General features: G+C 43.6%; 1 protein-coding gene across 1 annotated transcript in view; it reads right to left on the bottom strand.

Annotated features, from left to right (window-relative positions):
• SIM2 (SIM bHLH transcription factor 2) overlaps positions 1–15,532 on the bottom strand; it is a 67,899-nt gene extending 52,367 nt beyond the window's left edge. Inside the window, exons 1-2 of the mRNA XM_050929209.1 lie at positions 15,358–15,532; positions 3,704–3,786 (exon numbers count right to left, since the gene is read on the bottom strand). Coding sequence (XP_050785166.1) covers positions 3,704–3,786; positions 15,358–15,532 — 258 coding nt within the window. The remainder of the gene's footprint in view (positions 1–3,703; positions 3,787–15,357) is intronic.
• Positions 15,533–15,904: the final 372 nt, after the last annotated feature.

The raw sequence follows: 15,904 nt of genomic DNA, 5'->3' as shown, positions 1-15,904 counted from the left end.
TTGATTTTTTCAGAAGGCCAGTGTTTAGGAAAATCAGAGATATCTAAAATCACGAATCACTTTTGAAGTTCTTGGCCAAATACCTATACACATGTAGATCACTGAAAAATAAATATGTATTTTTGGGAGAGGGAAACTTCTAAAGTACAGAGATAAAACAACTGCCTTGTCTATTTACTAATTCATATTTTAGGATACTGAACCAGGAAGAATGCAATAAAATCCTGTAAAAGTAGTGCACACAATGTGGCCCTAATAAAAAATATTCCAAATTATTCTCTGGCCTACTAACTATTTTTACAGCATGTAATTGAAACCAGATTACTTTTTAGCTTTACTCTTTTTTTATCTCCCTCCAACATAAACAAAACTTTGTAGATGTATTAAAATGGGAAAGAAATCATTGCATCCTTAAATAAAAATTTTACTTTAAACATTATTGTCAACTTTCACTTTCTGTTCCCAATCTTATTGTTAAAGTTGTGTCCATGCTTCCATTAGAATTATTGTTAGGGGTTTCCAACTCAGCTAGAAAAATTATTGCTTAGAATTGAAATTTGGCATACAAAATTTCTGCCCAGGTGCTATTTTAAAAAAAAGAGTTGACAGTGTGCTGATTGAATACAATTTTTGAGCATTTATAATTTAGAAGTAGAATCCATTTTATGCATCATTTACAAGTAATTAACACATAATATTACCTAACTGCTTTTGACACTAAACAAAATGTAAAATAACTAAGAGACTAGGTAGCTACTGTACAAGCAAAGGCTTTCATGAAGATTTTTATTATGCACCTACATAAAAATTTCCAAGATAGACCAATAGCTCCAAACCAACATATCACCTAAACTTATTTGAAATAAAATTCAAAGTGCATATTTAATGAGCTAGATGATAACATCTCCAGGAGAGCAATCACCAAATCTTTCCTAAATATATTTATTAGGGCTGTCAAGCTATTAAAAATATTAATCACGATTAATTATTCTGTTAATAATAGAATACCATTTATTTAAATATTTTTGGGCATTTATTATATTTTCAAATAGATATATTTCAGCTACAACACAGAATACAAAGTGTACAGTGATCAGTTTATTTTTATTACAAATATTTGCACTGTAAAACAAAAGATATCATATTTTTCAATTCACCTAATACAAATACTGTAGTGCAATTTCTTTATCATGAAAGTTGAACTTACAAATGTGGAGTTATATACAAAAAATAACTGCATTCAAAGATAAAACAATGTAAAACTTTAGAGCCTACAGGTCCACTCAGTCCTTCTTCTTGTTCAGCCAATCGCTCAGACAAACAAGTTTGTTTATATTTGCAGGAGATAATACTGCCCGCTTCTTGTTTACAATGTCACCTGCAAGTGAGAACAGGTGTTCGTGTGCCAATGTTATAGCCGGCGTTGCATGATATTTACGTGCCAGATATGCTAAAGAGTCATATGTTCCTTCATGCTTCAACCACCATTCCAGAGAACATGCATCCACGATGATGACAAGATCTGCATATGGCAGAATGTGGGTAAAACAGAGCAGGAAACATACAATTCTCCCCCAAGGAGTTCATTCACAAATTTAATTAACACATTTTTTTAACGAGCGTCATCAGCATTAAAGCATGTCCTCTGCAATGGTGGCCAAAGCATGAACGGGCATAAAAATGTTTACCATATCTGGTATGTAAATACCTTGCAAAGCTGGCTGCAAAAGTGCCACGTGAACGCCTGTTCTCACTTTCAGTAGCATTGTAAATAAGAAGCGGGCAGCATTATCGCCCATAAATGTAAACACACTTGTTTCTCTTAGCAATTGACTGAACAAGAAGTAGGCTCTGAAGTTTCACATTGTTATGTTTTTGAGTGCAGTTATATAACAAAAAAAATCATCTACATTTGTAGGTTGCACTTTCACAATAAAGAGATTCCACTACAGTACTTGTATGAGGTGAATTGAAAAATACTACTTCTTTTATATTTTCACAGTGCAAATATTAGTAATCAATAATAATATAAAGTGAGCACTGTACACTTTGTATTCTGTGTTGTAACTGAAATCAATATATTTGAAAGTGTAGAAAAACATCAAAAATATTTAATACATTTCAATTGGTATACTATTGTTTAGCAGTGCAATTAAAACCGAGATTAATCATGATTAATGTTTTGAGTTAATTGCGTGAGTTAACTGCGATTAATTGACAGCCCTAATATTTATTTTATTAAAATCAATGTGTTTCAAACCCTATCATGAGAGAGTTTTCTCTTTTTAAACGGAGTACACCAATTTTAAGTTGGCTTTAAATAATAAGAGTGTGGTGACCAGAAATAAAAAAAATCCACTCTTCATGTCATTTCAAATCTTATCTGAATCTACCTCTTTTCTAACTGATCCAGGCTTTTTGCTCTTCCTTTCCTATTACTGGTTATTCACCTCAGCTGCTTTACCTGGCACACCAAGGCTTTTTGGTTTCAATCTTAAAAACTATTCCAACTGCTCCAAGGGCCTGACTCCATAGCCCTTGAAACTAATAAGGGGCTTTTATCATTAATGTCCATATTCCTATAATTGTAGTTTATAATATAAAAGCTTCAGGTTTTCATTATATTATTATTCATGTCACTCTATCTTATCTTTAGAACAGTGGGAATGAAAGACAAGAGTGAGATACAACCCACTGCACTAGCAGTTGTCAGCGTCAACTCTAGTCATATGCATTGTATCAATGTTGCCTATGTCTTAGGCTACTCTGATACAAACTGGAAAAACAATAATGAGAATTAATACAATAGCATGGAAAGTAGAATGACAAACTCTTTGACTGCACCTTTAAAATCTCACAGCTCAACAGATACAAATGCCAGTAGACTACATTAGGAAAGAGTTTTCAATATTCACAGCTCGGAGGCTGAGTTTAAAACCTCTTTGGATATAATCACTACCCTAGTGTACACTTAAAAACAGCTATGTGACTAAATACTAAGCTTCCTCAATAAAACTGACCATTATATAATTAAAATTTATTATGTCTTTAAAGTGGGGGGATGGAGAAAAGTCCTTGCTGCATTAACGTTACAAACAGAAAGTTCCCTTTGGGTGCCCCTGCCCAACTACTGCTCCCTAAATTCTCTGCTACATGGGGACGTCCACTTGGGGAGCAGAAGAATTCCACAGCAGATCAACAGGATTCGGAACAATTGTATTTTTAGGTGCTAGGGTAAATAGGAGATCTAATCCAGATGTTCACCTCCTGCTGCAGGAGCCATGCGCTCTTTTAAAGGTTTTCCCTACTGAGCAATCTGTGGAGAACTATGATCTCCCATTTACAAAAACACCCTGACTGGATTGTTGATTCACCAGGGGCCGTTTGTAGTACCAAAAGCGATCCCTTAGTATGTGCGCGCTGGATGGGAGGATTTGTTTGTAATTGTTGGACTAGGCTTACCAGGCAAACCGTTCTTAGTAATGTAGGCTGTTGGTACTGCTAAAATCAAAGAACGAAAATTAAAATGACTGGTTTCCCTCTGAACTCCTGAAAGAAAACCGTGGCTCTAGGTTGTGTGAACAGAATGACCCCACCAAGCCTTCCTGTAACAACTAGGCTGGGAGGGCGAAGGGAGGATTACACACCGAGTCACAAAAAAATCCCAATGCAGCGTATAAATCTCGAATAAAGCATCTTCTACCTGAAGCAAATGAGATCCGAGCTCTTTGGCCACGTTATCCAAGGGTCCTATTCTGCTCGGCTGGCCCCAGGCGTCGCCCAAACCTGGAAAGGAACCGACAAATCAGTTAGGAACTCGCGGATGGGCAGGAACTTCCGCGCCGCACGTGTCCTTTGGCTGCCCAGGGTGCGGGGCTGACCTGGCCAGGCCGCGGGACACCACCACCAGCGCACGGCTCCCGAATCAGCGCCATGACATTGGGGTTTAGGCTCGGGGCGAGCGGAGCCTGCGGGAGCCCCGCGTTCCTCCGCCTCCAAATGCCCGACCCCGGCCCGCCCTAGCCAGGGCCCAACTGCCCCCGGTGATGGAAAGTCCCTGCGGTCGCTCCCAGCGCTGTGCAAGCACGGAGCTGCCGCGCGGCCCATGTCTCCCCACATGAGCCCGGGCTGGACAGTGACACGGACCCCAGGCGCTGGGGGCCCGACCTGGCAGCCCTCCCTCGGCCAATAGCAATTGGGGGAGGCTGCAAGACCGAGCCCCGCGTTACTCTGTTCTGCAACTGAGGGCAAATGCAACTGCTTAGGTGATAGATACTGTGCCCAGGCAGACACGCGCCTGGCTCCTTCTCACATGCACATGCCCCAGTCCGCGCCCTTTCTCTAGGGGGCTGTGACCGACAGAGCCCCTCGGGGCAGACCCCGCCGCCGCCACCGCTCGCAGAAGCCGGGCGGGAGGCCGGGGTGTCACTGGCGCACACGCAGCTGCCCCAGGCCGCAGCCCGGGCGGTCAGTGTGACTGAGGCGCTTCGCTTGGAGCCGCGCAGCTCCAATGCCGCTTTCCCGCCCAGGCAGCGCCACCCGCCCCGCCCTGGCTGCAGGGCGGGCGATGGAGTTGAAGACGGTGGGAAATGGCTGCTTCGGGGCCGAGGCTGCTGAGCGCCTGTGAACCCGCAGTTACCCACGGGGCTTGATGAGGCTGAACAAAGGGCCGGGCCGAGAAATCCCGCCGCGCGGCGCGGCGGGGCCAGCAGCAGCCTCTGCCCGGCCTCGCTGCCCCTGGGGGCCCGGCCAAGCACCCGGCTTCGGGGACACACGCGGCTCTGCAAAGCGACGGGCCTGGCTGCGGCTGAAGGCGGCGCCCGCGCTGCCCAGAAGGGCCTGGCCGCCGAGAGCCCCCGGTCGAGGGTCCGTCCCCGGGAGCTGAGGCTCAGCCCTGGCGCCCAGCACGGACCGTCCCGAGCCCCTGGCCCAGGCGGACTGGCGGGACGCAGCCCTGGGCTGTGGGTGTTTCTAGGCCAGTTTACGCACGATGCACTCCGCACGACGCATGAACCTTATTCCGCGGCGCGAACAATAACGCGGCCGCCTAGCGAGGCACGGCGGCCAGTGGCAGCTTAGGCACTTAGCTCCCTCCCAGCTGGCGGCGCTAGAGAGCAGCCGCTAACACGCCCCGAGCCGGGGCAGGAGAGGGGCTGTTTGGCGTCACGCACTCCCCGCGGCCCCCATGGCCCCGGCAGACGCTGCACTCAGCCCCAATGCTCCCGCGGCCTCGCCTGGCCATGCTGCTCGCACAAGCTACGGTGCTATGTAGCCGCTGCCCCGCTCCACACACAGCCACTTGCAAGGGACGCTCGTGTGTCAGCACTGCTACGGGCTAGGGCCGGGCTACCTCTGTTACACTGACGGGGACACACACAGCCCTCAAATCAGAGAGCGCTCGGGGCCCTGCTCTTAGCGCGGGCTCCTCTTCTCGCCCCTCCTCCGGGCAATTATTTGTCCCTGTTTAGTGCTAAAGGCTGGGCATGAAACCTCCTGGGTTTCCTTTGGCTTTGCTTGACTGGCTGCAGATGAAGCAGGCAAAGGCCTGCTCCAAACCCCAAGTCAAGGCTCAGGACAGACAATGGAGGGAAGGGAGAGAGTGAGACGATCAGAATAAATCTAAACAGTTGTTAGGCAGTTGTGCTGGTCTTACTGACCAATATTATCTCATCGTTTCCTTGTGCTACCCCAGCTGTCTGTATCCTCCTTATATTTAGATTGTGAGCTCTTTGGGACAGGAATTGTAGTTTTATTCTGGGTTTGTGCAGCGCCTAGCACAGTGGGTCTTGGCCCCTGACTAGGGCTCCTAGAGCCCTATTAATACAAGTTAATATCAATATTAATAAACAATGGTTCAAGGCATGACTGTGCTTATCCACTTCCACCACTACCACTGACCTTCCTATAACTTGGTCATTCTTCTGCTACTGGAGTGCTAAGGAGCCATATCATATCAATAATTCAGTGTATCTAGAGTCAGTCCCAAAGGTATGTCTTCTTTGAACATCCGCATTAGCCATCAGAGTTGCCTGAGTGTATGCTTCAGTAACTGAAAGGCAGAAGAATTTTATCTCTACAGGCTATGTAATCATAGAATCTCAGGGTTGGAAGGGACCTCAGGATGTCATCTAGTCCCAACCCCTGCTCAAAATAGGATATTTGTTTTTGCTTTGGGGTATCTGTCTCTGTTTTGATAAGTTTGCCTATATTGTGAAATTGTATTTTTTAATAAATAGAGCTTCCATTTATCTACTGCTATCCTCTAATTTTCCCTGACACTTTACAGACGTTTACAAAGTCCACTGCTGCATAAACTATTCCCATCTTTCTCTGCTGAAATGCAGCCTTCTCTCGAGTGGAAAGTATCAGCTGTATAAAGGAGCACAGAAACGTGAATTTTCCTTGGCAAGATGATGCTAAATTAAAGCGTTAGTAGTTATCTTGTTGCTACACAGACTGCCCTTTTTAATAGTGTAAGTGATAAAGTCACCTTGAGCCAATCAAACGAACTCACTCATAACGTTACAGATACATTTTTTTTAAACTACTCTTATGACAAAGCGGTCTCCTGACTAACTGAAGTACAAAGCAGGTTTGTTCTTTAAGCCAGTCATACAGAGGATTTTCAATAATGGTATATAAACAACTGTCATTCCAATATACCAATGCCTTGCGATATATTTGATTGTATCATTTGGTATTATAGTTTGAGCAATATCATGTCAGTATTTCCACTATTTTTATCGGAGTCTTCTAGCGCAGACTCGCTATTAACATAAAATCTCTCTCCAGCAGGTTTTTTTCTTTTCGAAATTTAAAATCGGTTTAGCCATTTCAAAATTATATCCAATTTGAATACATTTAGTGGATTCGTTGATATTTTCCCTTGTTTTAAAGTCATTTCATCAGTCGATAAAATATTTTCTCAGAATATTATTTTCAAAGGTGGGAATAAAGCGAATACAACCTTAAACTCTGTAAAACGGATCGCTGCACATAAACGGCTCTTCCTAGGGACATGCAGCTGAGTTTGTAGGTGAGTGGTGCATATGGATGCAATAAACTCAAAGGAGCTATTTCTATCTAACCAGTAAACACTGTACATTTCACTCACTAGGCTGGACCTAGCCAAAGAAGCTGCTGGGACAAAGTAAGCATTCTGCAAATTGCTAAAATGCAACATGTGCTCACTTAATAGACCTGAATAGTTCCAAATGACTAGCTCGTAGACTGGTTTTAAAGGTTTCAGAGTAGTCTCACAGAGCCGGATGGACTAGAATGGTTTCAAATTAGTCATTTTGAAGGAAGCGTTTAAGATGTATATTGTATATTTATCTGTGAGAAAGCTGAGCAGCTGAAGGATTTTGTTTTCTGGCAAATATTTAACATTTAAACAACAATCAAGGGGTGCCAAATTGTTCCCCATTCAATTTTAAATGTATTGGGATTACCTCTATCAATTAAGGTCAAACATTTATCTAGAGCGAGACAGGTTCACAAAGCCAAGAAATTCCAATCCAGACTGAATTCCAGAGACGGACATTTCTGTGCCACAAACTGAACCCGAAAGTAGTCTGTTATCCAGTAGGGGAAGCAAATGGTGAAGCAGACTGTCATAGTGAAAATATCCAGCTTTTTTTTAAACTACGCTGTGTTGCCCTTGTTCTGGAGGTTTGAGTTCTGACTTGCTTCTCCAAAGCTCCTTTATACAGCCACACAGCCATGTTGGGGACAAGTGGCATCATCTCTTTATAAATGTTAACTAGAGGGCTCTCTTCGCTTTCTCGTGATTCTCCTGTATTCTTTTCTCGTTGTAATCGAGGTGTGCTGGGAATGCAGTGCGACAGTGTCCCTCCAGTACCTAGCACACTGGAGCTTCCGTTTTGATTGGGCCTTTGCGCGCTACTAGCCCAAGACAAATATAAGTAACAACTGATGGTTCCATTTCTTTCCGAAGCACTGAAGCTTTTCCTTAGCCGGAGCGTCTGGACAACTGTCAGTTCCACGGTGACTGTCTTCGACGGAGAGGCAAAAAATTATATGGCAGGGCACTTGAAAGTGGAGACACTCCAAGGCGTCTGATTCTCATGTTAAAATGCTCCCTCCCTTCTATTACTAAATATGGACACAATTCTCTCCCTTAAACTGACATCTCAAACTTTGTCAAGACATCTTCATTTTCACCTCGGGGCATTTGTCAGTCTTCAGAGGAAAAAAATGGGTTAAATTGTAACAAAATCTGGAAGCATTTTAGGTAAAGAAAAGGTAAAAACCCCAGTAGCTTTTCTGTTTGGAAATCTGCTACAAGAATTACTTATCAGTAATGTACTATGTAAGTATCAGCTTGCCCTGTAATTTGGAGTATTTCCTTTGTGTCTCTACCGCATTGTGCTCCCACTCCCTTTTAGTGCACGATCCTGCGCGTTATTCAATAGCCGTCATTCAAAGGAACTTGGGTCAACTACAAACACTGGGATTTCATTGCTCCCTCTCCGGGGGGAATTTCACCGACTGTGGAGCAACCTCCCCTGGCCTTTCAAACAGCTTATGAAGAAGGGGCAAGCTGCAATTATATAGGAGGCAGGAGACCGGCAAACCAGGCAACATCACCCGTCTGCAAGAGACAAAAAAGGAGGTGCCCCTCATCCCGGGTTCCTTTCCCCTTGTATTGGAGGCGCTGGTGATGATCCTAATAATTCAGCAGTGAGGTTTCTTATAGTCACAACACACACACATATACTCCAACAGAGGGCCTAGCCCGATCCTGCAGTTCTCAAGGGAAAAATTCTCACTGGAGCTATTGTGGCGCTTGGGACCCATCCCCGAAGTCAGTGATAAAGTCCCTTTGATTTCTTTGGGGGCGAGATCGGGCCAAGTCCCGCATCGACACTATTCTCACTTCGGAACACGGGAGATAGCTGCAGGTGCCCTGATTGAATCAGTTTGTAAATCGGTGCACACGGCTTTGGAGATGTATTTCTCACCTCTGAAAACTAGCGCCGCTAGTCACAGCAACCCGTGGGGCTCTGAAATTTCAGCAGTTGTGTCGCCTCCTGTTGAAATACTGTCTGCACACTCACCTTAACTCTACTGGGAGGTTACACGAATGGGTTGGGGGGAACTATCTTCACTTTCTGGCACATAAATTATTACAGCACTTGACAAAATTAGCTCGACAGCGTCCTTCAATAGCTGTCTTAAATTTGTTGTGTTTTGGAGGTGGCTAGAACCTGGCCGACTAAGAGGAAAGGACAGATCTTTGTCTAGGACTAGCGGACTCCTGTTCAGGTTGTGGATCGGAACTTTACGTATATATAACTTAATTATTTTAGATCTATTAGGATGTATTAAGAGATCCACTTGTTTTCTATTTGTATTTTTTAAGTCACCTACTGGAAATATTAGTGCGGTCGGGGTTAAGATTTCTCGAGAAAAAAAAATTAAAAAACCCAGCCCAAACCGACTGTTCTATTGGAGCCAACAAAATTAGATCACCGACTCAAACCCACTCTAAATCACAAATAAGAGCGAGAGAAAAACCCTCCTGTAATAACAGTAGTTAGACGCATTTAGTGTGGCGAGATATTTGAAAGTTTCACTCAGGACAAGAGCGAAATAGACAAACCACAGTTCATAATTATCATTTGCGGACGATCGTGCCATCCAGATTTATTCTAGGAGGAAACTGAAATGCGTCTTGCAGCTGATGTGAAAAGCCTAGTTGCTAAGAAATGAAGGAGGAGATTATTAAAATCCCTGTTTTATTCTAATCTGCTCCCGATTCTCACATCTTTCTTGCAAGCAGCCCATATACCTGTGACTGCTTCCTAATTATGTATGCCTCCAACATTCCGGTAATCTCCAAATGCCACCGATTTACATTTAGAGCAAGCCTCAAAGGAAGCCCTAATGCCGTCTTTTATTTTAATAAACCCTTTAATAGCATCAACTACTATTAGCTGTTATTAAAATAGGCCCACACGGCTTTATGAATGGCTCACTCTTAGCATTGATTGTAGCCTTTAAAGCGAACGTTAAACCTCGCAGATGTACAGAAAAAGACTGAGCTGAAACTGTTGTAATTCAACCTGTGTTATTTTCCTGGCTCTATTTTAAATACATGGAGGACAAGAAGATATTTGTATGCCCTTTAAAGAAGTATTAAAATGTCTATTCATATGAGTAAGTAATAGATCCCAGATTGTACTATTAAGACATGATGCCAAGCACAGAAATAAAAGAAAAAAATCACAATATCTCCCAGGCTTTTGTTTTGGTTTTAGGTAGTGGGAATAGTATACGCTACATTTCTGAGTCACTTATTAAGCAGCTCATTCCTTTTGGTTTAATCATTAATAAATGAGCAGTGTTAAAGCTAGTTCTAGAAAATGCGTGGAGTCACAATTTAACCTCAGCGCCATAACCTGGTAGATGGGATTTTTTCAGCTCAACAATAGTCGTCCCCTCTCCCCACTTCTATTTGTTCATTTGTGGAAAAACATATTGACAGCCAAGCACCAAAAATATCTCGTAGTATTTGTTTGTTCTGCAGCAATAAATGGCTTGGCAAAATATCAAAACGCGACAGAGGATGACGCTACAGAGTTTGAGTGTAGGGATATACGCTATGTTTTTGTCGCCTGGATTTTAATTCAAAATTTGAAGGGGAGAGAAAATCCACACGGAAAAAAATACTATACCGAAGCACGAAATTATACCCCACAAAAGAGGTTTAATGTAACTCTCCTTTCACGCTCACTTCGGTGGGCCTGTTCCGGATCCTCTCGCAAGGAGTTCTGTGCGCCCGGACTAAACTGTGCATCTTCTAAACATACAGTAACTGGGTGGATGGAAAATCTGATTGCCTCAAGCCCCGAAGTCTAGGGGAGCGTAGGGATGCCCACAGCCGCGGACACCTTTTAAAATGTATTAAAAATTGTCTACGCTACGTGCCAGGGCGTTTTTACATCGTTAACCACCGAAGCTTTTAAAACTCCACCCTTTTTCCTGGCCTATTCGGGGCTAGAAGCAAGTTTCATAGTGGGACAATAATTCTGATCAAATGCAGTAGAAATTCGATGGCTTAGCAGCTAGGTTGCAATTTCGGACGTCCCTTCCCCTCACGCCCACGACCCCCCCCAGCCTCCGACCCTCACCCAGCCTACCCCGGTTTCAACAAACAAAACTGGCTCAGTGTTATCACGAAGATAATAATTCAGGCGTAAAAGTGAATGTTTACACACTTCGGAGAGTGGTGGCAGTGCACTTTTCCTCTTGTATTTACAATGTAATTATATATCTCAACATAAGTTATTCTAGATTTGATTCACCTTTTAGAAATTTTGGCACAATAAAAGGAAACTGGTTACTAGCCAGGACATATTCTTCTGGGCCAAATTCTGCTCCCACTGATGTCAATAGCAAATTCCCATGGACTTCGATGAGATGCGGATTTGGCCCTAAAAGTATCTCGGTTGCCTGTCATGCGAGGATTAAAAAAAACCACATCAAGTACAGTTTGCATTATTATAAATATATGTCTTGGAGACACATGATCGCTGATAGGCACATTGAGTCGCTAGACATCTGCAAAAGCTTGAAGTAATTTTCTGTTACAAGAGAGTTTAAAATACTGACTGCAGACACATCATCTATTCCTCTAAAAAAAATCAAGATCTCAGCAAAATATTGTATAGCAGAAAATATGCACGATGGCTCTTTCGGAAATCAAAAATTGATAGCTCTCCAGGCTCTGTTTCACTTTGGGGCACTGATCCCAGACTGCACTTGTCTGTAACACTAAATCTAAAAAATTATTTCTATTCTGCTGACTAAGGCCACTAAATAATGCCATTTAGGAAAATATCAGGGGGAGAGGGAGACGTTCATTATAATTTCCTATAAAAACCAAATTCAGAAACATCATCTCTTTCCCGAGGACAGATACCCAACTATGAAGGGAGTTATTGATAGTGAAAGGAATTATGTCCCAACCACTTCCCCACAAAGTGTCTGGCAGAGAGTAGCTCCCAGCATGAAACTTTCCAAAGTTGAACCAATTTATTAATGGACATGGGCTGAAATAATGTAGTTATCACTTTCCAACAGCTCTCCCCGTATGAGTTTAAAAATATATTCAGAAACACAGGAGTAAATTATTCACTGCGTCTTTCATATATCGTTCTCAGTGTTCTGGTTTTCAATATATTTACGCAGTATTTATGGCAAAACAATATGTTTGTCATGTATTTTAAAAATTACTCTTAAGCATGTGGGGGGTGCTGAAGCATACAGTCATTCGGTCTGAAGAGAATTTACACATAAGGCACTGCCACCCTGGGTATATAAACTCGCGAGGCTTTCATCCTCTGTTTTTAAAGTGTTCTTTGAGCATTGCAATTGTTCATTGACACGGTTTGTTCAATAGGAGAGTTTTGTCTGGGAATCCTCTAATACAAGCCTGTCCAGAGAAGTCTCGACATATGTATTTCTAAATATGTAATTCAGTTATTTTGGAGGAAAAACGTGGGATCAAAAATAGGGAAACCTCTCCCGAAATTACTATATTTCTTAATCGGAACTTTTATAATGACTTAAATTTGCGAAAGTCCTTAGCAATATACCAAAGCACTGGGATGTTTTATTACTATTAGAACTGTAAATTTATTTATTTTATATGTTTTATAGAACTCTTTCAGTTAAACAGAATGATTGATTTCATGTAATACTAAGTAATCATTGCTCATAATTATTGACGTAGCTGATAACGATCTTCTCGTTTTTAATTTGTAACCCTTTCATAAGCTCCTTAGAAACTGAGATGAATAACAAACTTTTCATTCTGGAATGCTAATCGTTCCTTCCCTCCCCCATCATCTGTCCAGACAGGCCAAACAAATCACAAAGGAAGAGATTTGAGTTTATTTAAGCATCTAGAGAATATTAACCAGCATTTAATTTCATTTCTCTCATCCAGTTTAGTGGTCACACAACATGACATATTACAAACGGCCCCACACAATGTATGTCAGATGGCCACTTCCGCTCAGTGAAAGAAACATGTGAAGTGTGTACTTGTTTGGGGGGAAGAGGTGTGTGTATGGGAAGGGATTGATATTTTTTGGATTCAGTGTTTGGTTTAAAAAAGTCCGAGGGGAAAATCTCGAGTTTTATGTGCATTGCTCGCTCTCTCTTTAAAAAACAGGGTGTTTAAGGCTCAGTCGAGCAGACTGGGGTCTGCACACACGCGAGAGCCAAAGGACCGGATTCGGATCCCTTTATCCACGTTGAATAGGCCTGCGTATCCCATTGAAGCCAGTGGCGCTCGCTATGGAGTAAGGCGCTGGTCGGTGGGAGTAGGGGCCGACAACTGCCTTGCACTCCGATCTTTTCCCAGATCTCTCATTTCGCAGCAGATTTTCAATTGCACTGAAAAAGGCCGCGTCCTACAGTCCCGGTTCAAGCAAAGCCTCCCTTTGCAAAAAAAATCCTCCTGGGGATTTGGTCCGAGTTAGGGTCCTCCCCGACGCTTGCAGAAGCGGGGCATGAACATTAATAACCAAAGATGAAATCTTGAACCTGTAGCTCGTTTACAAAAGAAGGTTTATTAGTCTACTTACGGATGCGAATTTTTATGACACTTTTTTTACAGCTAATTTCGCAGCCAGCCCCAGTTCTGTGCCGATTCATTCCAACGTTTAAAGGGTTTGGCGTGGGTGCAAAAGACGCGGGCGAGGCTAGAAATGCTGAGCTCCGTGCGTCGGATCCCTGCAGGCAGGTGAACTGGGCAGCGTTTAAAGACCATACAGTTTGGTAAACGCTGCGTTTTCAGAATCAATTACCCGCCGGGAATACCCTTCTCTCCCCCTGGAGAATGAAAACAATCTCCCATGCAATTAGTAACGGACCTGGGGGGGAGGGCTTCTAGCAGATGTCCTCAGCGCTATGTAACTAATGATAACCTCCTGCTGACAAATGGACTGATGCACCATGCCACGCCGGCCCACCTAACGCAACCCGTTCTATTTATCAGTACGGGACGCGCTGACATTTCGCTGCTGTTTGTTTCTTTGGGGTTGCAAGCAGAGCCCCGGCCACTGCATGAACAGTATGTTGAGGAACAGAGCGAGAAGTGAAATCAAAATAATCTCAGAGAGGGGACCACGCTTTAAAACTGTTAGCACAATGTGTGCGCGCTACAATTATAGCCGCGCTGCAATTGAGCAGACAATGTGTGTGGCAGAGCGGAAACTAAGCCCAAGTAATGTCCCGTGTGTTCAGTGTTATGTCTAGTTCTTTTGGTACCAATTTTTATACACTCTGGGCCGGTTGGAGATTATGTTTGGGTTTTTTTTATAATCACACCTGCAAGTTTATTGATACTATATTATATTTATATTATTCACATGTAGTTTTAAATAGGTTCCTTTGTTGTGGTGTCCGTTTTGTTAGAGTTATTCTCAGAAATCTATGCCACTCTCACGAAGTTCTCCGTCTCTATCTCTTGCAAATGAGTTTCATGTGAATTTGTGCTCTCCTCTTTTCCACGACCCATCCCCCAAATCTTCAGGCTTTCTCGCCCCAATGAGAGAGAGTGAAGATAAAACACCAACTTGTCCCTAGTTTTAGCCAAAGGTACTCTTCATTCTAGGCCTCATCAACGAAGTGCCTGATCTGCGGGTTGTAGGCTGGATCCCCTCCCCCCATTCTGCCTAGGTCTGGTCTCTGCACTTTGTATTATCGCATCCTAAATTAGGAAAATAATTTTAAGAAGCTCTAACCCCCCCCCCCACACACACACACAAACAGGGAAAGAAAGAAAACGAAATCACAGAATGTTCCACGCTCAGGTCTTGTCTGGTGTTCAGTCAGCTGCCTGGCACCATTTCCTCATCGCCCTGGGCTAGAACTCTGCTTCTTTTCCGCCTCCCGGTTCTGTCGGACCCAGTGCACCGCAACACGCTCTACAAATATCCCCGTTCCGGACTTGGGGGTATTCTTTGAGCTTTACAATAAGCCTGATGAATACGACTAAACTCATGGCGACTGGCCCCCTGCCTGCTTAGCACCTCGGGCACAGGCTACAATTGGAAACACTATTCACAGAGACTGCCTGGGGTGTGCGTGGGGAGGGGTGGCTATTTATAAACAGTCACTGTCTTCAAGGACAGGCAGCAACCATTTCAATGGCTGTCACGGCTCATTCAGACCCCCTTGCACCGTCGAAACGCAGATGATTGTTAACTGCTAAGAAACTGCACCCAATATGTGCTGTCCCCCCACCGCCGCCCTGCAAAGCCCCTAGACTCCTGCCTTATGAGAAGCAGCAGGTGCCCCGGCAGCAGCCGAGGGATTTACCTTCTGGGAAGACAGCTCGCATTTTCAGGTAGCTGGTGGTGAGGCGGATGATGGAGGCCTTGTCCAGCTGGGAGGTGATCGCTGAAGGCAGAGGCAGCAACTTGGCCAGTTCGTAGAATTCTCCATTTTCTTTTTCCCTTCTAGTCTTCGCAGCATTCTTGGACTTTTCCTTCATGGCGGCTATTGCACGGCAATGAGGGAGGTGACACTGGCATATTAGACCCTATCCTTCCGGACTGCTGCGAGCATGGACTTTGGCTTTATCGTTAAGATTATTTTCTTCGTAAAAAGAGAACAAAAATCAACACATAAGAAGGTCGAGACGAGAGTGGGAAACCACCTCTGTGCCACAAGTCGCAGCAGGTCAGGAGAATGCAGTTCTGGGCTGACTCTCCAATGCAAATATCTCGCACTTGGCAAGCAGAGACTGAAAGAGCTACATGAACCAGAACCGTGGCTGCAGCTGGAAATGGATCTTCTCGTTCATGGGGAGCATACCCCCTTTTTTTCTTTGTTTAGCGATTGATTTCCTGCTCTATACAATTCT

Source organism: Gopherus flavomarginatus, chromosome 1, assembly GCF_025201925.1.
Source record: "Gopherus flavomarginatus isolate rGopFla2 chromosome 1, rGopFla2.mat.asm, whole genome shotgun sequence".
NCBI lineage: Eukaryota > Metazoa > Chordata > Testudines > Testudinidae > Gopherus > Gopherus flavomarginatus.
The sequence above is the reverse complement of the archived record's forward strand: the minus strand, read 5'-3'. Positions and strand labels throughout refer to the sequence as shown.